We start from the raw sequence: 23,997 nt of genomic DNA, 5'->3' as shown, positions 1-23,997 counted from the left end.
CTGGCAAAGCTGCTGGCCACAAGACAACTCAGAGCTACTATCTAGCTCTCCCTGCTGACACTCCTGTCCACTCAAGGATTGCTGGCAATCTACAAACGTTTCCTTCAATTTAACAGTCACTACATGGCACCCACCACATGCCACCGCCACCCCCAACACACCCATACACATACTTATGCTCTGCTAACAGGTGACACCCTTCCAAGACTCCCAGGGCCTTTGCTGAGGGTGCTGTGAATACAGATGGCAGCTAAGAGACATGTTCTGTTCAGAAGCAGAAGGAGAAGCCTTCCTCCAGAGGCATCAAGGTGTCGCCAGACAGCTGAGCCAGGGCCAAGTCCCGGAACATCCTCTGAGACTCCACTCCTATCTCCTCTGAGCCACTGTTACCACCTGCTGCATCCGGGAACCTGTAACCATCGAAGATCAGCAGTCTGGACAGGTCTTTGTCTCAGAAAATAATATTCTTCTCATGCTGTCACTTATTTGTTCAACAAATATGTGGTGATGGCTTCTGAGGTCCAGGCCTTGACCTCAGTATCAGTATGCAAAGCCAGCAGCCTCAGAGAGTAGCTAATAATCATCTTGCCAGCTCAGGATGTCCTAGCAAACACTATAGGCTGGAATATTTAAACCCCAGATGGGCATTTCTTATAGATCTATAGGTTAGAAGTCCAAGATCAAGGTACCAACTCGTTGGGTTCCTGCTGATCGCTCCCTTCTGGGTTTGCAGATGGCTAGCTTCTGCCTGGCTGTGAACTCAGAAGGGAGGGAGAAAGAGGAGCAGCCAACCTACCCTTTAAGATGAATCTCATCCATAAAACATTTTCACAGAAACATTCACAATACTGCCTAACCAAATATCTGTGCACTGTGACCTGGCAAACTGACATAGAGTTAACCGTCCCAGGAGTAAATGAATGTCTTAAAGGGCTGTTTGGGGAGTCTAGTCAGTTAATCTAACTAGACTTTCGGACGTCATGTGGTGTATGGTGTATAGAAGGTCGTGACTGGCAATTATTATCACACTGGGATTCAATTACACTTAAGACACATCCTCCTCCTTGATCACACGAAGAAGTTTGTCCCTTAGTGCCCCCAGGACCTCAGTAACTGTGACAAGGGCTATTACTGTCAAGTCTCTTCCCAACCCAATGACAGCCTGTTCTTGCCATCTGTTGAAGAATACCTTTACCTATGGGACCATGGAGGCTGGCAGTTACCAGGAACTAGGACCCAGCTTCAGGGAGAGCTCTAGACAACTCTCCAGCTTCAAGGAGAATTCTAGACAAGCCAGTGGGACCAACAAGAGGGGAAAGCAGCTACGCAGCCATTGTGCCGCATCTGTTGGTCCTCAGGTCTCCTGTTAGCCACATGCACTACAAATCCCATACAGGATTCAGTGGGCCTCCCATCTCTCATGACACTCACCAGGCTCCCTTCCTGCCTTTAGACTCTACTTTGGGACATGTGACCAACCCATTCTGCTGACTTTGTTAGAAAAAAACAAAGAGAAAGGACCAGTGTAGTCATTCAACACGTTTATGGGGAGCCCACTCTATCCATGATAACAATCTGACCAAGGATTCATTGGAGGAATACACTGAGCCCTGTCTTGGTTTTCCGTGGGGTACATTCAGTTTCTAGTCACCCACTGAAGGTACCAGAGTTCCCCTTATGCATTTATTTCAACCCAAGGCTCTCATGGTAAAGATGTTAAAATTTTCTCAATGCTAGTTGCCCCAAAGGAGAAAGATCCATCTCCATTTCACCTTATATTTTTGAGACAAGGTTTCTTGTAGCCCAGATTGACATTAAACTTGCTACAAAATCAATGCTTTCCTTGACCTTCCAATCCTCCTGCCTCAACATCCTAAGTCCTGGGGTTGCAGGCACCCTCCACTGTGTTGGACCCTTCAATTTCCCATTGAGACCTCACTTTTCCCATCTCTGAGAGGAGAAGTTAGGATGGATGATATCCAATGACATTTTATCCCTAGAAGTTCTGTGTTCCAACTTCGTGCGGCAAATGGCCTGCCTCCTGCCCTCAGGCAGAGGATAAAGGAACCACTATGGGACCCAAACAAGGCTCTTCTGGGGGAAGGTGGCACTCTGAGTTGAGAGTTGTTTAATCTAGGGTCTAGACTAAGAAGAGAAGCCAGTTCTGGTGAAGCACACCTGGAATCCCAGCACTTGAGAGGTAGAGACAGGGGGATCAGGAATTTAAAGACATTTTCACCTACATACGTCATTGAAGTCAGCTTGGGTTACACAAGACTCTGTCTCAAAAAATAAAAAAAAAATCTAGACTTGGAGGGGGAAGGGAGGTGCCTAAATGGAGACCTTCCTGAGACATAACCTGGTTTTACAGAACACTATTTCTTGGGAGATGTAAATAGACATCTTCTGATCCTGGATAGGGAACCAACAGCAAATCAAAGTAAAGAGTGCTGAAGTCCAACTTGAGGAGCCAGTGAGTTTACTGGGGTTACTTGCAGGAGTAGGAATGACTCAAAAGTCAGCTGCATCCCAGAAAGCCCACCCCAGCATGGATGACAGCTCTTGAAAGCTTAAAATCCAGAGCTAGCTTCACTCCGTCCCTTTCAGGAAGCTCAGTAGTTAAGAAAATATCTCATCTGGGCAGCCTGGTGAGTCTAGGCCTCTTGCAGGCAGCCTTGCTGAAAGGTCTCAGACCCTGAGACAGATTGGCAACAGGATTTGTTTAACACCATGGACAGACAGACAGATAGATGGCAACTTGTGGGGGGAACTCTCGGACCCCAGCACCAGAGACAAACAGTATGGTGGGGTCATGGAGGGAGGCCATGAAGACCCATGTGTCAAAAGCAGAAGTTCCTTCTTGTACCCTCCATAGGATGGCGGAGGTTTCACCAAGCCTGCAGCAAGGCTCTTTGATTCTCAGGAAGGAGGTAGAGAAGGGGTGGGGAGTAGGATGTGTGGCCAGCAACACTCCTTTGATGGGAACTCCCCCATCTCCCATCCTTTAACCCCCACCTCCCCACTGTGAGAGATCCTAGCTGCAGGAAGTCTGCCAGCTAGGGACTCAACAGTACTGTCCCCATCTGTGAAAGGAGAAAGGCTGCCACAGGGTATTGTGGCCTGAGCAGTGGCTGGATTCCAGTCTTTCAATCATACACTTGTCTCATCTCCTCAGCAGCCCTTACTGTTTTTAGAAAATTGGAGGGGGCAGGGGGAGTAGTGTTGTGTTTTATAAAAAAGATAGAGAAACTAGGGATGTTTGGTGAAGTATCCACAATACCAATGTTGTGTTTTATAAAAAGATAGGGAAGGAAGGAATATGTTTGGTGGAGGCATAGTATGGTGGGGGGGGGGAGGGCTTGCCTCTGTGGGTCCATGCCGAGGCATTCCCTTCCCCCCTGAGGTACCAGCCAGGCAATGGTATAGTATAGATAGAGTTTATTCAGAACATGGAGAGGGGAGTTGAGAGAAAGGCGGGGGGGGGGGGGGGGGCAGGGAATGGGGAGAGAAAGGGAGCAGGAGTGAGAGGGCAAGAGAATGAGGAGAGGGCAAGCAGCCTCTTTTATAGTGAATCAGGCACACTTGACTGTTGCCAAGCAACAGTGGGGTGGAACCTAGATGAAATGCCAACAAACAGTACACCTGATCAGTTTTAGGGACTTCCTGAGTCTCATCAAGCTTCTATGCTGGATGGAATATTTTAACTGGAGCAGATTGGTGTAGGAGACCTGAAGAGGAATGGAATTCTTCCTGAGAAGATAGAGAATGGGAAAAGCCTGTGGCCCATAGATTCCATGTGAGCAACAGTCCCAGGTATCATACTTTGTTCTCTCACTTTGATTGTGGTGTCCCAAAAGATACTGAGGCGGCTCCATCGCTGATACTTTCAAAGTCAACCTATTTGACAAGAGGGTCTTTGCAGATTATGAAGACACAGTCACAGGCCAGGCAAGGAGAAGCACACACACCCTGGGCTCTACACAGTCTCCTTTTGCTGATGATTCCCGTTCGTGGAGGGCTGAAGCAGGAAGAGGGAGAGAGCAAGGCTAGTGTCTCAGTCAGGGGTTCTGTTCCTGCACAAAACACCATGACCAGAGCAAGTTGGGGAGGAAAGGGTTTATTCAGCTTACACTTCCACGTTGCTGTTTATCACCAAAGGAAGTCAGGACTGGAACTCACACAGGTAGGAACTTGGAGGCAGGATCTGATGCAGAGACCATGAAGGGATATATTCCTTACTGGCTCACTTCCCCTGGCTTGCTTAGCTTGCTTTCTTCTAGAACCCAAGACTATCAGCCCAGGGATGGCACCACCCACAATGGGCCCTCCCTCCCTTGATCACTAATTGAGAAAATGCCTTACAGCTGGGTCTCATGGAGGCATTTCCTCAAGGGAGGCTCCTTTCTCTGTGATAACTCCAGCTTGTGTCAACAAAACCAGCCAGTACAGCTCGTCTGCACTACATAAAGAGATCCCATTTTAAGAAACAAAACTCAGTAGAGAGTCCTGACACAGCATGACTGTACATTTCTAAATGGGGAAATTCAGATCTTAACACACAGGCACAGTTCAGAATGATGCTTCTACAAGCCAAGGAGAAGTTTTGCTTCTATAAAACCTGAGAGCTGGTACAAAGGTCTGGAAGATTCTCCCTCACAGCCTATAGAAGAAAGCCACTCTATCCACACCTGGATTACAGATTTCTTGATCTCAGGACTGTAAGATACTGAAGTGCCATTTGCATAAGACACCTAGGAAGAACACACAAGTCTTGGAACAGGAACACACAGGACAAGTTTAAGCCTGAGAGGGCCACCATCCTTTGATGTCAGAGGCCAGCTTTTCTCATGATTGATTATTAATTAAGACTGCCCTCTACATAGATACTGCCTTGGTACAAGCAGGAATTTGCTAGGAGGGGACCTCAGTGGGCACACATACATTGGCATTAGCAGCCACCTGAGTCTTGCTGCGCCATCAACCTCAGGAGCCAGTGAGCCAGTGAGCCAGTGAAGGTGGGTGTTGCACTTGGGAAATGTAAATGCCTACAGCTACAGTCATTTGCTCACAGAGGCAGCCTGTCCGCCTGCCTCTCCCACCTTATTTCTTTCTCTAACTCACACCTTCCTTCCAGACATGTCTGCTTTCTCCCCAGCCCCCCCCCCCAGGCCCACCTCTGCCCCTCTGCAACCTTGGCCTCCACTCGGGCACACTCACTGCTTCTGTACTCTTTCTTCAGGGCCCAAGGGCACTTTTTGAGGGGTCCTGACTGTTCCTGCTCTACCTGAACCCCAGCTTGTTCCTGACCCCATTAACAGCCACCACCTCATCCTCTGCTTCTGCCATTCTTGCTTGATGGTATATATACCCTTCAGCTTTCCCAAGGGTTGGAGCCTTCCATTGTAGCAAATACCTCTGGTGTTGCATAGGTAAAAAGTGTATCTATGGCTGTCTCTGTCTGTCTGTCTGTCGGTCTGTCTGTCTGCCTATCTTTCTTTCTATCTACTTACTTGTTTATTGGTTTATGTCCTTGTGATGGTGGGGATAGAACAAATGATTTATGCATACTGACCAAGTTCTCCATCATTGAACTCCACACACCTCATCCAGACCTCTCTTCTTGCCTCTCGAAAGCAGCAAGTTCCTCCCTGACTGGATACCTCTATTCATCCCATACAGGGCACTTCCCACGGACCTTTACAGAGCTGCCTCTCTCTCATCTTCTAGATTCTAAGATCTCTTCTCAGAGAACCCTTTCCTGGTCCTTCTCCATGAAGGAATTATTTTCCGAAATCACCTGCTTATGTTGACCTAGATACTGCCTTGGTTCAAGCAGGAATTTGCTAGGAGGGGGGCGATAGAGATTAGGGACACACTGGCAAGATATGGTTCAAATTCAGGAAACCAACTCATACAGGGGGGGCAGTAGGGAAGAAGGAAATGGACAACAAAGGGAACTAGAATGGGGGAACGTGATGGAGGATAGTGACTGGGGATGGTATGGCCAGGGAACCAGAGCTAGAGAAGAGACATGATCCCAGAGGAGATACTGGATATTGGGGATGAGGGGTGATGAAGAGAAAGAAGAAGAGAAAGAAGCTAAACCTGGGCAGGGCTAGCTGGCAATGGACCCTGGGAAATGTAGTCTTCAAGACAGTGTCCTCTGTAACAGTGGAGCAAGGTAAAGCAGGGAAAGAGCTGAGAGCTGACTGACTACAATGAGCTGCACCCAGTGCCCTGCAAATGCTTGAGATTCTCGAGGATGGAGCCTGTTGTTTTTCCTCCCCAGCACCTAGAGAGGTATATGGGTACAGAAAGCTTTCAATGCATATGACAGTGAAGGATGGAACATGAGATAGTTGTTAGTTGGGGATAAATAGAACCACACTGTTTGGTTGTGATGATTGGGCCTGGAGAGCAAAGGATGCCATCCAGAATCAGTTCGGAACACACCCAGACATCAAACTCTCAGCACAAAAGAGATTTCTTACTCCAGAGAGGCAAGCAGGGATGAGGGCTGCTTCCAGATCCAGCAAAGGCAGCCTCCGGTGTCTCAGCAGAAGTGATTTTTAAGGAAAAACGGGCGAGTCAGTGCTCCGATGAATTGGTAAGTCCTGAGTGAACAGGCTAGCTAGTTTAGCCAAGTTATGAATTTTGGTTGCTGAACCTCGGTGTTTAGTCATTTTAAAGTGGCTCTTTAAAAAATAACTTACTTTTCCCAACTAGTTGGCTCAGCAAGTAAAGGTACTTGCCTCCAAGTCTGACTACCAGAGTGGGACCATTGGTTCTCAAACAGTAGAAGGAAAGAACCAACTCCTGAATGCTGTCCTCCCACTTCTGTGTGCTCCGAGAAGCGGACACGCACAGTAATGAACTAATTCATGCAATTTACTTTTTAAAAATAGTTCTTCTGTCCTTTATCATGCCTTGCTGTTGACAACGTACCTTTACAATGCTGATCTCAGTTGATGCTCTAAACATCTTGGTGATCTCAAGATTAACCATTAATTACTGGGAGCTCACGAGTGCCTGGTCCTGCTCCAGAGTTATCCCCTATCAATTCCCTTCACCCTTAGAGATCTATAAAGGCGATGTTAAAGACGAGGAAACGGAGGCCCAGGCAGCCTAAATGACATGCCACAGGTCACATGGTGGTATATGGTAGAGCTGGACTCTAACGCAAACCATTTGGCTGCAGTTAGCCACAACCTGGTGAGAGGAGTTGCGTGTGTCGTTGGTTCTGTGAGATAACTAGATTGGTGACATAAGGATTGCAGGAAGTTAGGTGACAAATGAGAGTTTCCTGTGTCACAGAAACACAGCTTTGCCTCTCTCCACTCTGCAGTTTTTGTTGTTGGTTGGTTGGTTGGTTGGTTCTGGGGGGGTTTTTGTTTGTGTGTTTTTTTGTTTTGGTTTGTTTTGTTTTTTCTCTGTGTATCCCTGGCTGTCCTGGAACTCACTTTGTAGTCCAGGCTGGCCTCGAACTCACAGAGGTCCACCTGCCTCTGCCTCCTGAATGCTGGGATGAAAAGTGTGCACCGTGCATGGCCTTTTTTTTTTTTTTCTTCATTTAAATTTTTCTTTACTCTTGAGAATTTCATGCATGTATATAACAATATCTGACCATCTCTACTTCCATGCTCCCACCTCCAACTCCTTTCATAGCTTCACCAGTGTGCCTCCCTCCCAGCTTCTTGCCTTTGTCTTTTGTGAACAACCCTCTACGTCCAGTCAGTGCTGCCTACACGTGCACAGGGAGCACGGGATTCTTCCAGTGACCACATCCTCTAAAAACCAAGACCCGCCCACCCCAGCAACTACCAATTGTCAGTAGCTCCTCAGTAAGGAGTGGGGCCTGGAGAACACCCTCCACCAACACCCCCCCCCCCCAGCTAAGCTAGAATTTTGGTTGGCTGGATCCTGTACAGTTAGCTACAGCTGCCGCGGGTTCCTGAGTACAGTGGCCATGTCATGTCCAGAAGACAGCATTTCCCAGCGTCCCTCCATTCGGCTGCCTCTTCCGTGATGTTCCCTGAGCACTGATGGTTTCGGGGTTAACATAGATGTCCCCTTTATGACTTAGTTTTGGTTTCTACACCATGACCAAAAGCAGCTTGCGATCTTGTAGCCCAGGGACCATCATTCAGGATAGGAACTAAGACAGGAACCTGGAGGTAAGAGCCACCATCAGAGGCCACAAAGGAACGCTGCTTACGCTGCTTACGACGTGGGCTGCATGGATTGCTCAGCCTGCTTTCTTCTATAGCCCAGAACCTTCTATCCACAGTGAGCTTGGTTCTTCTACATCAATCATCAATAAAGAAAACGCCCCACAGGCTTGCCCACTGGCCAATCTGGTAGGGGTATTTTCTCAATTGAGGTTCCCTCCCAAATAACTCTAGTTTGTGTCAAGTTGACAACCAGCCGGCTCACGGACTAAGCACTCAGTCTCTGTCCTCAGCAATTTTCCGTTTACACTTCTCTGTACCGACTGCTGCCTACTGCAGAAAGAAGAGTATCTGACCAAGGACCCCGCACGCACTGACTGTGGGTCATACAGGAATCAACCTCAAACCAACCAGAAAATGTCCTCTCTGCTGGCTAGCTTTCATAAAGCCACAATGTGCCATTCGGGTTACTGGGGGACAAAAGACATCAGTAGTCATTCCCAGCACTGGCCCCTGCAGGCTGTTATTCTGACCTGCTAGGCAAAAATGTGCCCACTGGTACAACAGTGAGCAGAATTAATATGGGATAACGAAACCCTTTATGATTGGATTTGAAGCCTGCTCCAGGGGAGGGATTTCATGCCTGGTTACTATAATCTTGGTCAAAGGCCTGTGGTGCATGGCTGGGGGTGGGGTGGGGGTGGGGCTAGAGGGGGGTGGAAGGCCCCCAGAGTGGAACCTGCTATTGTTATCTCACTGAATGGCCCTGCTGCCAAATTGCCTTCAGGAATTTTCTGTTTTGTCCCATTTTTTTTGTGACAGTAAGCTAAGTATAAAAACTGAGAATTGGAAGCTGGAGAGATGGCTCAGCCGTTAAGAGCTCTGACTGCTCCTCTTAGCTAAGGTCCTGAGTTCAAATCCCAGCAACCACATGGTGGCTCACAACCATCCGTAACAAGATCTGACGCCCTCTTCTGGTGTGGCTGAAGTCAGCTACAGTATACTTACATGTAATAAATAAATAAATCTTTAAAAAAAAAAAAAAAACCTGAGAATTATCACAATACGTGAAGACATTCAGGGTCAGAAAACTCTACCCTGTCTAAGCCCACACAGCTGACAGGTGGGCAGAGCAGGATTTGAACCCAGGTCTGAGTTACTTTGCAGGCAGGGTTGGTTCTTCCTGCTCCCCTGGGCCATCCTGACTCATCCCTCTTTCCAGGAACAGAAACAAGAATCGCGTAATACTGGATTGTACTGGCTGAATGCTCCCGAATGCAGAGGATGAGTTCTGTCCCACAAGGATCTGCTGTTCCATTTTAGCTCTTGGAGCTAGGCTCAGAAGGCACACCATTGGCTGTCCTTAGGCACGTCCAGCAAAGGGAACAAATGAGTCCAGGGCCAGGACCCCCAATGCAGCCTGGCTTCAGAGGACTCCCTGCTTCCCTGGTTTTGTCTGTGGGAAGGTTGCTGAACGGTGATCTTTCTTATGCAAAAGGGCATCTACTTGTTAAAAAAAATATAAAACAAATCTTCCCTCTCAGGGACGATAATAACCCAGCTCACCCACTACTTCCCAACAAAATAGGCTCACATATCTGCGTCCTACAACTGATCGATTTATAGGCACCCATCCCAAATGTGAGAGCACATGTAGCTTCAGAGACAAGGGGTCTGGGTCCTTTCCTGTACTATCTATCTAGTCTTTGAGCCTGGAATGTAGTAGATGCTTAATAAAACACAGAATCAATAAAGGAGGCCTTGTGGCATGGCCATAGGGCCAGTACTCCACCCACTGATTAATATAGAACAGCCCTTAAAAATTTGTCCTGTCAGCAGGCATGGTGGCGCACTCCTTTAATCCCAACACTCGTGGGAGGCAGAGGCAGGCAGATTTCTGAGTTCGAGGCCAGCCTGGTCTACTAAGTGAGTTCCAGAACAGCCAGGGCTACACAGAGAAACCCTGTCTCGAAAAAAAAAATTTTGTCCTGTCTATTTTCTCCTCCAGTTCCCTAACTTATCACATTCTATAAAAGACCTAAGTCAGATCAAATACATACCAGTGCTCAGTTTGTCTGCTGATTTCTTTTCTTTTCTTTTTTTTTTTTTTTCTGCTGATTTCTTGTATCTTTCTACAAAACCTGGTTTTATTTGTTTGTTTGGTCCGTTTTGATTTGAATTGCTGGGATTGCTGCTGTGTGAACTCTTCCAAGACCCTTGAAGCCCAGGCCATTATCACCTCTTCCATGAAGCCTTCCTTGATTTTTTGGCCAGTGAGTGCCCCTGCAGACCCTATTTTAGTGCTTGAGATTCATTTACTGTTGTGTTTAGGATGGCTCTAGGAAGCACTGTCTATCTCCCTCTTAGTGGCAGGTCTGGGGCTCTCAGTTCCTGTACTCACTCTAGCACTTGGCCTAGTACTTAGTAATCACATGGGAGATGGACTGGGGGGGGGGCATATATCTTGATTGCATTAATTAATGGCTGCCATCTAGGACTCTTAAGTGGAGAATGTGCTGGTCGCTGTGGTTGGGGGGGTGTGGCTTAGGACTTGTATATGTTCATGACTGGTGAGGAAGCTGAGTGCTTGCATGGGTTCATCACTGTGGTGGGGGGCGGGACATGAATAAACTTACATACAGTCATTGCTCTCTGCTTCTTGACCGTGGATGCTTCAAGCGCCTGCCTCCTTGACTCCCCTGCCGTGAACCTTGAACTTGAGAGCAAAAATGAGCTTTTCCTTCCTTCGGCTGCTTTTGTCAGAGTATTTCTCCACAACAGGGGACAGAAACAGAGATACCTTCATTTCCTCTTCTACAGACAGGGAAGTGCTTGTCCCTATCCTTCAATAACCCAGTGATCAAAATTTACCCAGCAGCTAGCATCTGGCATGCAATGGGTGCTTAATGAAAGCGTGTCCAAGAGCAGAGCCTGCCATATGACCTGTTTATGGTGTCTTCTGTCAGAGTGGAGCTCCACCTGGCCTCTCTGCTACCCTGGAGGTGCTGGAATAAGGTCAACGTGTCCCCAGAGGTTCGCCGGGTGTTTTATTCTACCTGACAGAAGAAGCCCCTCTTTAGGCAGCCCTTTAGGCAGCAGATAACAGTGAATAAGGGAGCACTCTAGACCTCGGAAAGGACCACTCCTGGGGAAGGGGACTTGGGGTTCTAAGGCGCAGTGCTGCCATTGGCATCTGTTGGCAATGGCAAGAATCCAGAAGAGATGCCGGGAATTAGGATGTAGAAGAAACTCTTCCCCAGCCTGGAGCGGGGCAAGAAGCAGATGGGGCTTTTTTAGGGTCCCAGGTCAGAGAGGCAGCAAAGAGGGAGGTATTCGCATTGGAGAAGGGGTCTATGGTCATGAGCGACCTTCCCCAAAGCTGCTCTCGATTGCCTGTTGCTTCGGCAGTAGATGGTAGAATCCGACTTGGAGGCAGGTAGCGCTGTCATCCTTCAGTTGATACTTGCTGCCAAGTGTCCACCATTGCTGCTCCTCTGAGGAGGTCTGTCCTAGGCTGACCCCTCCAATGATAGACCTCTCCTGGGTAGATCACCGTCTCTACAGTCATGCGTTCAGGCCAAGCTGTGGGGCATGTTTTCATGGGGGCAAGTCCTAGCCAATGGGAACAGGATACATGTACAACCAAGATATGTCCCTAAGGAAATCCCCTGTCCCTAAACCCTAACTGGTGAAATAACTCGGCACAGATGTTTGTAGATCCCAGACTTCCCTTTAGGATCTTAATTCAATGTCACAGCCAGGTCTCGATAGATCAGTCTTGGGTGTGGCATCTAACCACCCATCCCTATTTGACTGAGATCTGTGTTTGAGCGGTTGGTGGGGTGATTCCCAGCCCCCAACAGGCCCCCTCTTCTCAGATGTCCCTAGCTTATGTCAAGTTGACAATAAAACCAACCAGCACAAAATGGACTGCACCTTGGACTGTGAGCCGGAACGAGCGGAACCCTCTCACCTTTAAATTGTGTTGGTCTGGGTACTTGATCACAGCAACATTGAGCCATGGTGCTTCCGGACATGAACAGCTCACCCCAGTGTCAGCGCTACATGAATAATTGCTTGGTCAGAACACTCACCCTTTCGTCTCAGGGGCTTTGAAAAGAAAAGGCAGTCACCGATTTTATCCTTTTATTCACTGTGAAAGGTGAGGGTCATAGAAGCCATGAGGGATGTGATTAATCTGTCACTTAAAATCTTTTATCGTTTATTTATTTATTTATTTTTGCTTCCAAATATTCACATTTATTCATCCAGGCACTAGATAGGCATAAGAGGGGCCGAGGAGACAATTCAATGAGTAAAGGTTGCTGTGTAAGCTGGGGAAAGCAAGTTCATATCCCCAACCCCCACGTAAAAGCTACACTCACTGGCCTTCATCTCTAATCCTGGTTCTGGTGTGATGAAAAGTGACACGGATCCTGGAGGCCTGCTTACCAGCTAGTTTCTCTGAAACAGTGAGAGACTTTTTCTCAAAAAAAAAAAACAAAAAAAAAAANAAAAAAAAAAAACCTTGGCTGGGTGTGGTGGCGCACGCCTTTAATCCCAGCACTTGGGAGGCAAAGGCAGGCAGATTTCTGAGTTCGAGGCCAGCCTGGTCTACAAAGAGAGTTCCAGGACAGCCAGGGCTATACAGAGAAACCCTGTCTCATAAAACCAAAACAAAAACCTTAAGAGAGAAGGATTCTAGATGTTGGTCTCTGGCCTCCACATGTGAATGCACCTTGGAGTGCACAGAAAACACATGTGCACACACATGGTCACATATAAACACAAAGGTATAGGATCTGCCCTAGAGGATTTCCAAGTCTTAATGCAAAAAGAGATCAGATAAAGGTGGTGATGGTTGCAGCTTTGCACCAAGACCTAATGTTACAGAAGAGCCATGTAAAGGTACCAGGCTGGCATGGAAGGCTGTAGGGCACTCCAGGCCACTGTAGGACGTCATGTTAGGTTCTTGCATAGGGTCAGGCCATGAGAAGCTCTGGTGCATTGAGGGAGATCCCTAAAACTGGGGAGAGGGAAAGAATAGAGGGGTGAGCCTTTGAGGCTTAAAGGGGGAATGATGGGAAGGTATGTCCAGAGGGGCAAGCTTCTGAAAGTCTAGTCCTGCGCGCGCGCACACACACACACACCACACACACACACACACACACACACACACACACACTCACACACACTACCACTTGCATTGTATGGATACATGCATCTATGTACACGAGTGTTCTGAGCCTAAGGCATATTTCCTGGCTTGCCACAAGCCACAAGTGCAGTGGTGCTAATGGATGCACAGATTTGCTTACATATTCCAGGCCACAAGAGTGGCTACTTGGAAGTACTTTGGGGAGCCAGGTGTGGTGGCGCACGCCTTTAATCCCAGCACTTGGGAGGCAGAGGCAGGTGGATTTCTGAGTTCGAGGCCAGCCTGGTCTACAAAGAACTGGCTATACAGAGAAACCCTGTCCCGAAAAACCAAAAACCAAAACAAACAAACAAAAAAAACCCTTTGGGTCTAATTTGCTCAGCTGCCTCTCCCTAAAGAATCCACATAGTCAAAAGAGGGCTATTGCTCCAGCTGGACAATGGCATTGGACTGAGCCAGGGACAGAAAATGGAAATTACAGGCTTTCTGTAGGATCACCAGCCAGACGGGGGATCTGGTTGTGAGCTCATGCCCACTCCACCAAAGCTGGCGGGCCCAGCCTCTGACTGCATGAGCATTGAGAAACTGTGGATGTATTTTAAAGGTGATCAGTGAACAGATTAGTGTATCTAAATTGACAGGCAATTTACAGCAATATAAACAAGAGAGAGCTATGAGAGAGTGAGAGAGCAGCCATTAGATTGCAGATCTCATTAACCCTCTGTGAGTTCCTTCCGCCAGGCATGCGTTAGGGCAAAGGTCTAAGACCATCTCAAAGACTAAAAGAAAATTCCTCTGCTCCTTGATCCTCACCTCCTCTGGACAGATGGGCATAAAGTGGAGGCCAGGAGCCAGAGGTGAGTTCCCAACCTCTATCTGCTGATTCTAATTATGATTGCCAGATCACACACACACAGCTCTGTCTCTCTGTCTCTCTCTGTCTGTCTCTGACTCTCTGTCTGTCTCTGTCTCTGTCTCTCTGTCTCTCTGTCTCTCTCTCTCTCTCTGCTCTCTCTCTCTCTCTGCTCTCTGTCTCTTTCAGCCTTCAGTTTGCAGCCCTGTAGGTACCGCCCTTTCGCAGTAGAGCCTGAGCAATCAAGCCTGCTGTGTGCCAGGTCTTCAGGCGAGCATCCTTCCCCTGTCAGGTGACCCCACTTTCCAAGACCCTGAGCTCTGCTCTTCCTCACCTGTCCAGTCCTTCCCCATGCACCTCACGGGAATCTGCGAAACTGGCCCTCACCACAAGGGGGCGAGTCAGGGCACAATGAGTCGTTTTTCTCCCTCCCTTTTTCCAGACTGTTCTGAACACCACTTATTTGGGTTGTTTATGTTCCCCTCTTCAGTGCCAGGCGAACCAATCCAACCCAGTAGCACTCAAGGCTTCAATGCACAGTTCTTGGGGTCCTCAGCCTCCATATGACTAAAAGAACACGTTTTGATTTCTGTTTTGAGACACTGTCTATAAAAGCAAGTTTTGATTTTTTTTTACTTTGACACACTGTACATAAAAACAAGCACCCAAAGAACTATGATCAGAAGTGCGGTCTTCCTTCCTGCGGCTTGTACAGCAAGGGAGCAAAGTCTCCGCTGGCACTAGACACGAACGCCTCCACAGAGCCTTCAGGGCTCAAGTGGGATCTTAAGGCTGCATAGGAGTCTGTCAGAGAAAGGACTACAGGATAATTTCTAGTCAGTATATACCTATGTCAGGGTGTACAAAGACCTGGAGAGACAGGCCTGGGCCAGTGTGAAAGTGTGCACTGGATAAGGTTTATAGAGGCTTAAGGCAAGTTGTGAACAAGCACGTGGCTCGGGCGGTACTGTTTGCCTAGCATGCACAAAAGCCCTGGGTTTGAATTCCAAGCACCGCATAAACAGAGCATGGTGGTATGTGCCTGTAATCCAAGCATTTAGGCTGTGGGAGCAGGAAGACTGGGGTTCTAGGTCACCATTGGCTACAGAGTGAGTTCAAGGTTAAGGCCGTTGGTCACCTGATGCCCTGCCCTGCAGGGAAGGCAAGATGAAGTAGAGGGATAGAGATATAAAGAGGTGTGTGTGTGTGTGTGTGTGTGTGTGTGTGTGAGAGAGAGAGAGAGAGAGAGAGAGAGAGAGAGAGAGAGAGAGAGAGAGATCAGATCTGACCTGGGAGTTAGCACAGTTGTGGGTTGAGGAAAGACCAAATGGGCCACATGGAGAAAGAGAAGTGTGCCACATGCCATACTGTAGAAAGAAAAGAGACAGGACCATGGCCAGTGTGGGTGGGAAACACGTCGGATTCTCCAACATGGATGCCAAGAGTAGAGTTCTCATCTGGAGAGAGGACACCCTGATGGAGGACTGCAAGACCCAACTGTGCGATCCTGGACCGGAAATGATCACCAGCAGGAAGAGGCAGGTTTAGTGACTTATCTTTAAAAGGCCACTTATGAGACAGTCCCTGCTGTTTCTATCCCAACACAAATATCTCCTGCCTTTTAATGAACCATGATCTACCTCATGGACCAGAATTTAGACTGTGAATGGCAAACAAGATTTTTGTTGATTCTGGTTTAAATAAAGTTAGCTTGTATCAAAGGTTTTATATATATATATATATATATATATATACATATATATATGTATATATATATGTATATATATATATAATACTGTCAATTTCCTCCTTTCTATGATGTTTGGACTTAATTAGGAAATGTCCAACTTTGTAAAAAGTTGGGGAATGCCACCTCAAAGTCTGTTGAAGACTGGTTTTAGTTACACAGTTACTTATATGCATATGGAAGGTGCTCCCCAAAGTCTCATAGCAAGACTTGTTTCAATTTGTATTTATTAGCCAGGGACAGATAATGGTTAAAAACAAAACGAAACAAAACACAAGTATCTGCATTGTTCTTTAATTAGAAACATCCCATATACATCATAAGATATTGACCTTTCCTTAGTGAAGTACACTTTAGCGTGGTATATATACTAGTAAGTTAAGAATATCTAACCTAAGAACAATATTTAATTGGGGCTGGCTTACAGGTTCAGAGGTTCAGTCTATTACCATCAAGGTGGGAGCATGGCGGTGTCCAGGCAGGCGTGGTGCAGAGATGCTCAAACTTCGCTATCATATTCAGAAGGGAACGGATCTCTGTGCCTTCTGGTTCCACCAAGGATGGCTGGCGTCTCACTTCTTTTGGTCTGTTCAGGGGCTATGGCATCAGCTCATCTACCCTATGCAAAATGTGCTAAATTAAGCTATGAGTGCAGCTGAAATCAGCTCATGGAGTCATAGTGCTCTGACTTTGGACTTCAGGGACACTGAGGCAAGTAGTCCTCACTCCACATTTTAGAAAGCTACTATTCCAGCAATAGTGACCAAAGCAGCAAGGAGGGTAGAGGCATGCCAGGGAGCGAGGAACCAGTCAGATTGGCTAGGTCCTAGCACAGCACACATTCTGGAGCCTGACCAGTCCACCCCTGGAATAAGGATAGTATCAAATTATATACTAAGGAACACAACAGGAGGCCAAGGCCTGAACAGTATAGATTACCAGGAGGAAGATGCAAGATACAGGACAGTAACTCACAAATTCACTAAGTCTGAAAGCCCCCAAAGACAACCATGTCAGTAATAACCAAAACAAAAGCATCATTAGACACTAAAGCGAGTAGGTGACGAACAAGATATTTATAAAAGGTTAACTTGACTCCCCATCAACTTGTTAGCTACGACACAGGTTAGCTTTTGAGGGCAGAAGCCTGGCGGGGCCACCCCCTTCAAGCAAAGAAACATCAGGGGAAATAAACTGCTCACTTCACAGTAACAATCCTCATTTTTTTTCCCAACAGGTTTGTGCCCAAGTCCAGTGATGAGCAACATTTTCTGGCAGCTGCCCGGGAATATGAAGCAGCGAAGTCAAGATCAAAGAATGGGCCAGCACTGAGACAAATTAAAGGCAGCCTAGTAACTGGCGGGGACGGTTGCAAAACTGAAAGGGGTTCTCAGAGGTGGACATGAGGTTACGGAAGTTCTTTGTTTAGTTCCATGTTCTTCTGCAAATTAAATATTATCTATTTATTATATTATATATGGTACTACATTTGAAAAAATGGTGCCGAATTATAAAAGCCACACTGAATTGCAGTATTTCAGAATGAGTAAGAGTCACTGGGCATGGTGGCACATGCCTTTAGTCCAAGCGCCTGTGAGGAGATGTTAATGGATCTCTGTGACTTACATAGTAAGATCCAGGACTAGTAAGATTAGCTGTACATAGAACTACATAATAAGACTAGTCTCAAACACAGACATGAAATGTTTAATGACTAAGCTTTAATTTCCTTTAGAACAATATCTTACTCAAAATGATGAAACAAATTTAACAGACCAAAAGAAAATCTAGAATGAAAAAAAAAAGTCTGAAACTACACACTTAAAACTATTCATCAAAATGCTGAGAGGTTACAGATAAATCACTGTAAACATTACTTTTCTTGGAAACTTTTGGTTTTCGTTTGTTTATTTGTTTGTTTTTTTCAGTTTTGAGGTGATACATCAAGTGCTGTCACGTGCACACATCTTCTGTGACTGCACAACTCAACATGAAATCAGTTTTCAAATAATTTCGCGAGTTTGATACAGGAGTGGACACGGTTGATAACCTAGTCCAGCATCTGGTCAGACACTGCTTTAGTCTTTAAAGTAGCCATTTTGGTTGTATGGAGGGCTGTGGACAGAAAGCAGTCTGTAGTGGTTATATAACCTGAGTTATGACCCATGTAGGGATTCCCAATTAGCAAAGTGTCGTCTGTGTCCATGGTCGGAAAAAGTGTCTCAGCCTTCCTCTTGCTGTGACCCTTAACAGAGTTCCTCGTCTGATTTTTGTTTTTACTTCATAACTGCAATTCTGCTAGTTATGAATTATAATGTGAATATCTGATATGCCGGATATATGCTATCCAACCCACTGGCCTAGGCAATTAGAATTTCAACCTGAAGTATTACGGGCAAAGCTGACTGTTCTCAATATCGATGGCTATCACAGTCTAATTTTGCTTTTAATTACAGAAGGGCTTTTGTTCGGTTTTTTTGTTTTGTTTTGTTTTGTTTTTAGCCCAGGCTGGCCTTGAATTTGCTATGCAGCCAAAGCTCGAACTCCAGATCCTCCTGTCACGTAAGTGCTAGGATTCCAAGTGTGCAACATGACCCTTGGGAGGAGGGCCTGAACGGAAGCTCATTGTGCTGCCTTGTGCACCGTCATCATCCCACCCCAACAGTCCTGCCTTTTCAGCCCTCTGGCCTTGGACCGAATCACCACTAGCTTTCCCAATTCTCCAGCCTTTCTCATACTGATGTCTAAGTCTCTGAATGGCCCCATGCTTCCAGAGAATGCTGACTCAACACAAATCCTTTTAAGAGCTAAGGAGAAATGAGGATGGAGTTTCCCAATCTTTACAGCAAGGTGCTCCCAAGTTCTCATCCTCACACCGAAGAGCAGACCAAGTGTTCGAAGCCAGGAGTGGTGGTACGCCTGGAATCCCACTTGAGGGGCTGGAGCAGGAACGGAGACAAGCCACAAAAGATTACATGCTGGATAACAGGCCAGCCAGAGCCATGTAGTGAGGTGCAGACTCATTCCTATCTATCTAAAGCTGTACCTGTGTTGAACATGTACTTTTGGTCTCACCTAAAAGAACAGTGTAAGAACTATTCAAACACCTTCATATTGAGTATTGCAAGTTATTTGCAGATAAAGCAAATAACTTCAAATGGGAACTGAACAGGTTATACACATTTTTATGTGAGGGGCTTAGGCATCTATACACATTTTTATGTGAGGGGCTTAATCATCTAGAGACTTTGGAGTCCTCAGAGTGGAGAGATCCTAGAAGCAACTTGCTATGGTAACTTGTGTAGCACATGGGAAAATACCATCCGTTGCAGATCTAAGGAAAGAAGCCCTGAAAAGAAGGCCATTTAAAGGCAGTTAAGGGGCTGGTGAGATGGCTCAGCAGGTAAGAGCACCCGACTGCTCTTCCAAAGGTGCAGAGTTCAAATCCCAGCAACCACATGGTGGCTCACAACCATCCTTAACGAGATCTGACTCCCTCTTCTGGAGTGGCTGAAGACAGTTACAGTGTACTTACATATAATAAATAGATAAATCTTATAAAAAAAAAAATAAAGGAAACAGCTTGACTGTGGCAGGAGGCACAAGTCTGGATGTCAACTTTTCCCGTCTGTTCCTGGAGGATGTTAGGATGGCAAAGACCATACTACACTCTTTGGTCTCATCCCCTGGGGACTAAGAACATGATCTGAGACCAGTTATATAAACTCTGTTGATTGGGAAGGCTCTCTGCAATAGATTCCTGAGCCTCCTTGCAGTTCGCATTACTGAATGCTTCCTTGACAAGTCCAAGTCACTGCCCCACATCACTGCCCTTACCATTTCCTCTGCAAATCAGTAACAGTAAAAGACCCCGAAACCCAATCAAACCAGTCAAACCCTTCTTCTCTTGCCCCTCATCCCGCACTGTGATTGCAGGCCTCCCATCTACAGATGCACCTAATGCCAGCGTGCTCTGGACTAATTCTCACCATCCTACTCCAAGAACAAGAACTGTAAAGCAACGGAGAAACTTCGAAGCCAGAAGGTTAACATACCAGACACAAGATGATCTCGGTGGAGATGCCAAGGATTTAGGAGCTTGTGATATCCACACGAGAACCAAACTAAGTGAAGACCTGAAGTCACATCCCAGCGTGACAAGGTAGAAACCAAAGCAGAGCCAGAGAACAGGAAAGGTTGAACATTTTCTGTGACGAATTAGGAGCTATTTAGGCTTTGTTCCAATTATTCCAAGTAATCCCCAGCAAACCTCCTGAGGACTTAATAGCTAAATGAGTATGTGTAAGCATGCACAAAACTAGAGGGCCAATGACATGTGCTCTTCTCCACCCCACAGAACCTGATGTTAGTATCATTTAAAAATATGAAGACTGGCCTGGCAGCGGTGGCACAAGCCTTTAATCCCAGCACCTGGGAGGTAGAGGCATGCGGATTTCTGAGTTCCAGGACAACCTGACCTGATCTACACAGTACATTCCAGGACTGCCAAGGTTACAGAGAAACTGTCTTGAAAAAACAAAGGTAAAGACCATTTGCAGCGTGAGTGGTAAATCATATTTTACTTGTATGAACATTGCTTTCCAGCCTGATTTGGGGAGAGGGGGAAGAGATGTGATCAGTAAGTGTTCAACCTTCACAAAGCAATCACTGTTAGATGTGCTATCTCTTTTGTGTTGGGTACTGGAAACAGGAATTGGTAATTCTGTGCCATCTATTAATTTAAGTACCTTTTAGCCTATCAGGTATTTCAACATTGAGTCAACATTGAGCGGAGAACCAGGACCCTGAAGCTCCTAAATGATATACCAACCAACTTCTATCCGGCCAAGTACTGGTGATGGAAGCAACATCACTTCCCATCGAAGCTTGTATAGAAGAATCTTAGGTGTAAGTGTCCTTTCTTTCTGCTGGGTGCCAGCCGCTTGCTGTTGAAATGGGCAAGTTCATGAAACCTGGGAAAGTGGTGCTGGTCCTGGCTGGACGCTACTCCGGACGCAAAGCCGTCATCGTGAAGAACATAGACAATGGCACCTCAGACCACCCTTATAGCCATGGTCTGGTGGCTGGAATTGACTGCTATCCCTTAAAAGTGACAGCTGCCATGGGCAAGAAAACTGCCAAGTGATCCAAGATCACATCCTTTGTTAAAGTTTATAACTACAACCACCTCATGCCCACAAGGTACTCTGTGGATATCCTCTTGGACAAGACTTGTCAACAAGGATGTGTTCAGGGATCCAGCTCTGAAATGCAAGGCCAGGCGGGAGGCCAATGTCAAGTTTGAGGAGCGATACAAGACAGGGAAGAACAAATGGTTTTTCCAGAAGTTTCACTTTTAGGTATATTCTTGTTTTTGTTATTAAAAATTAAAAAAATCTTAAAAAATGAGAAATGCAATGTCAGGTGTGTTGAAAATACTTTATAGTAATTCTCTGGAATCCTAGCCATCTAGTACAGGAAAACATAACAGGGTGGAACATTTCAGTATACTCTTAAACAATGAAACAAAAATATTTGACTTAAAGATGGCAAAATAATTTTACAAATATAAATTCAGCTTCCTCATATTTCCCATAGAGCAGCAAAACAATAAAAATACTAAAGATGCTAGTTACATCTTGCACTGTGCAAATGCAAGATTCAACAGTTCAACAGTTGCCTCTATTAAAGATATTTACCAAAGCTATCTAACTTAGCAGTCACAGCAACAGGCACAAGAGCCCACCACTCATAGGTGGTGTCTTGGCTGAGGAAGAAGTGGTCACATGGGCCGGGCTGTCCTGGGGAAACCATTACTCCTAGGATCTGCAGGTTTTTGTCTAAGGACAAAAGTCCCATGCCACCAACTTCTGCTGTCACTTTCTAAAGAGAAACAACAGCTGCTATTTTTATCAGCTTCCTGTGTTGTCTTATGCTAACATTCTGAGCAGTAAAGGGGCAGGCAAAACAAATAGAAGCATTCCCCCATTCCACTGGACGTTACCCCAATCCACTGCTCTTCTGCCTTGAAAGTATGAACTTGTTTCATTCCGAGACATTTCACATGACCCACTGGAAAGCACACGGGCAATAGAACATCCAACAACAGCCTGCCAAGTTTGCAGAATAATACATGAAAGCTAAACATGGTACAACAGGAAGGAAAATCATGGTTTCATTTATTTTCATGGACCAGGTTATAAGCACATGACGAGTGTTTCAGAGTCATTACCACGCGGCAATGAGCACAGTACAGAGACTGCGCAGGAGGTCTGCCACGCCATCTTCTCACACAGCATCACGGCGGTGGGACATGACTTCCTTCAATTGTCTCATTATGTCCAGGAAAAGATGACAAATTCAACAAACTGATACCGGGCCCCTCTTTACAATCCGATAGCAATGCCAATGAGGGAGTTTTCAAAGAAAAACCGAGATGAGCAAAATCCAAAAAAAAGGCAACACTGTGATTGAGATTTTTCTTTTAATATGAGACGAAATATCTTGATTGTATATTTTCCAAAGTACTTTCCAGCCACATCTCCCAACCATACAAAAGTTTGCTCCCATCTTTAAATGCAGTAAAAGATGCTGGATTATGGTTCCACCCACCTTCTCTTTGAAAGCAATGTAATACTAATGGATTTAATGGTAATACATTCTTATCTAATAAAGAAAAACATCCACAAGTATCAGAAACCCAGTTTTGAAAGATTTGCATTAATTTTGAACTGAATCAGCTTTTTGTGTGTGTTTTTTAAAGGCAGCAGTTTGACTCATGACTTGCTGATCAAACACATCTCTACGGAGGAAAGGGGAGGGAGAAGAGGAGTGAATGCTGCCAAGTTTCTTCATTGGCCCCAGAAGTGCTGATTTCACAAAGGGATACATCAAAAGCAAACATGCAATGGTTGTTTTAAATCTTTTACTGCAATACAACAATGAAGTAAACAGTAATTAGACACCTACCAATTTCCCCAAACAAAGAATGTAAACAGGAAAATAACTCTGCCTATATGTGTACAGCTTCTCAAATCATGTTAGAGGGTCTCACATTCAATAATCAAGAAATTTTAAAATAGCAGTAATTATTTTCGTTTTAAGAAAAAGCGCCCTTTCTACCCTCCCCACCCCATCCCCAGCACTGAACACAAAGAATGGGCTTTCTTCTGCATCAATTTCATACTAATGTGAAGCAGCAACGATGACTATCAATAATTTGGCATTTCTGTTTACAGATGCTCCAATTTTTCTCCCTCGATTTCAAAAAGCCATTATCCAGTGTTGCCATAAAACAGACTGCAGGTTCTAGGTAGCAAAGATTCTTTCAGAAACCAATGTTAAGTCAAAGAAAAGAGAAAGCAGGGCATCACACTAAATTTCTGGATCTAGTACACTAGAAAGAATGAAACCCAGGAAAAGTTACCTACTGCTTAGAAGAATAACGACCTGTAAAGGCGGATGTTTGGTTGTATAGTATTTTACACTGTGTGGATCTGCAGCATCTGCTAACTGAAGCAGACATGCACTGTATGTATCCCTGCCCTATATCCTAGCTCCCCACCCCCACCCCCACCAACCTACTACCGTATACCAAATATTGTGGATATGAGCCCAAGTCACCCCAGACAATCCAGTGAACAAGGTTAGTGTAATGCACTGGTGTGAGTGTGAGGTACAAAAGAGTCCCTTCAGTCTTCATCAAAGTTCTGCTGTAGAAGGAAGTTGGCAGCCAGGTTCTCATTCTTCTCGCAAGCAAAGTATGCTTGAATCACAAGTCCTTCAGGGAATCCTAATGCCTTTAACTGGGGAAAAAGGAAGGAAGCTATTAGATTCAACTTATCGATTATGGTGATTTAAGTCTGCTTCATATACTAGGGATTGTGACACTGCCCCTGGACACTTTAACTTCACAAGGTCAGCCTTCACTGTTCAACACTCAGTTAGGGTGGAGAGAATGTTTACAACCATCCAAAAGATGTTTTTTAAAATGTTCTTAGTTAGCCGGGCGTGGTGGCACACGCCTTTAATCCCAGTACTCGGGAGGCAGAGGCAGGCGGATTTCTGAGTT

General features: G+C 45.8%; 1 protein-coding gene and 1 pseudogene across 1 annotated transcript in view; one reads left to right on the top strand and one right to left on the bottom strand.

Moving 5' to 3' along the window:
- Window positions 1-20,880: 20,880 nt before the first annotated feature.
- Window positions 20,881-21,286, top strand: LOC110323669 (annotated as a pseudogene).
- A 1,105-nt stretch (window positions 21,287-22,391) lies between these two features.
- Window positions 22,392-23,997, bottom strand: part of Rad23b (RAD23 homolog B, nucleotide excision repair protein) — a 39,093-nt gene continuing 37,487 nt past the window's right edge. The window contains exon 10 of the mRNA XM_021200255.2: window positions 22,392-23,731. Within this exon, the coding sequence (XP_021055914.1) occupies window positions 23,618-23,731 (114 nt within the window). The 3' untranslated portion in view covers window positions 22,392-23,617. The remainder of the gene's footprint in view (window positions 23,732-23,997) is intronic.

This window comes from Mus pahari, chromosome 6 (genome assembly GCF_900095145.1).
Source record: "Mus pahari chromosome 6, PAHARI_EIJ_v1.1, whole genome shotgun sequence".
In the NCBI taxonomy this organism is placed as follows: domain Eukaryota; kingdom Metazoa; phylum Chordata; class Mammalia; order Rodentia; family Muridae; genus Mus; species Mus pahari.
The sequence above is the reverse complement of the archived record's forward strand: the minus strand, read 5'-3'. Positions and strand labels throughout refer to the sequence as shown.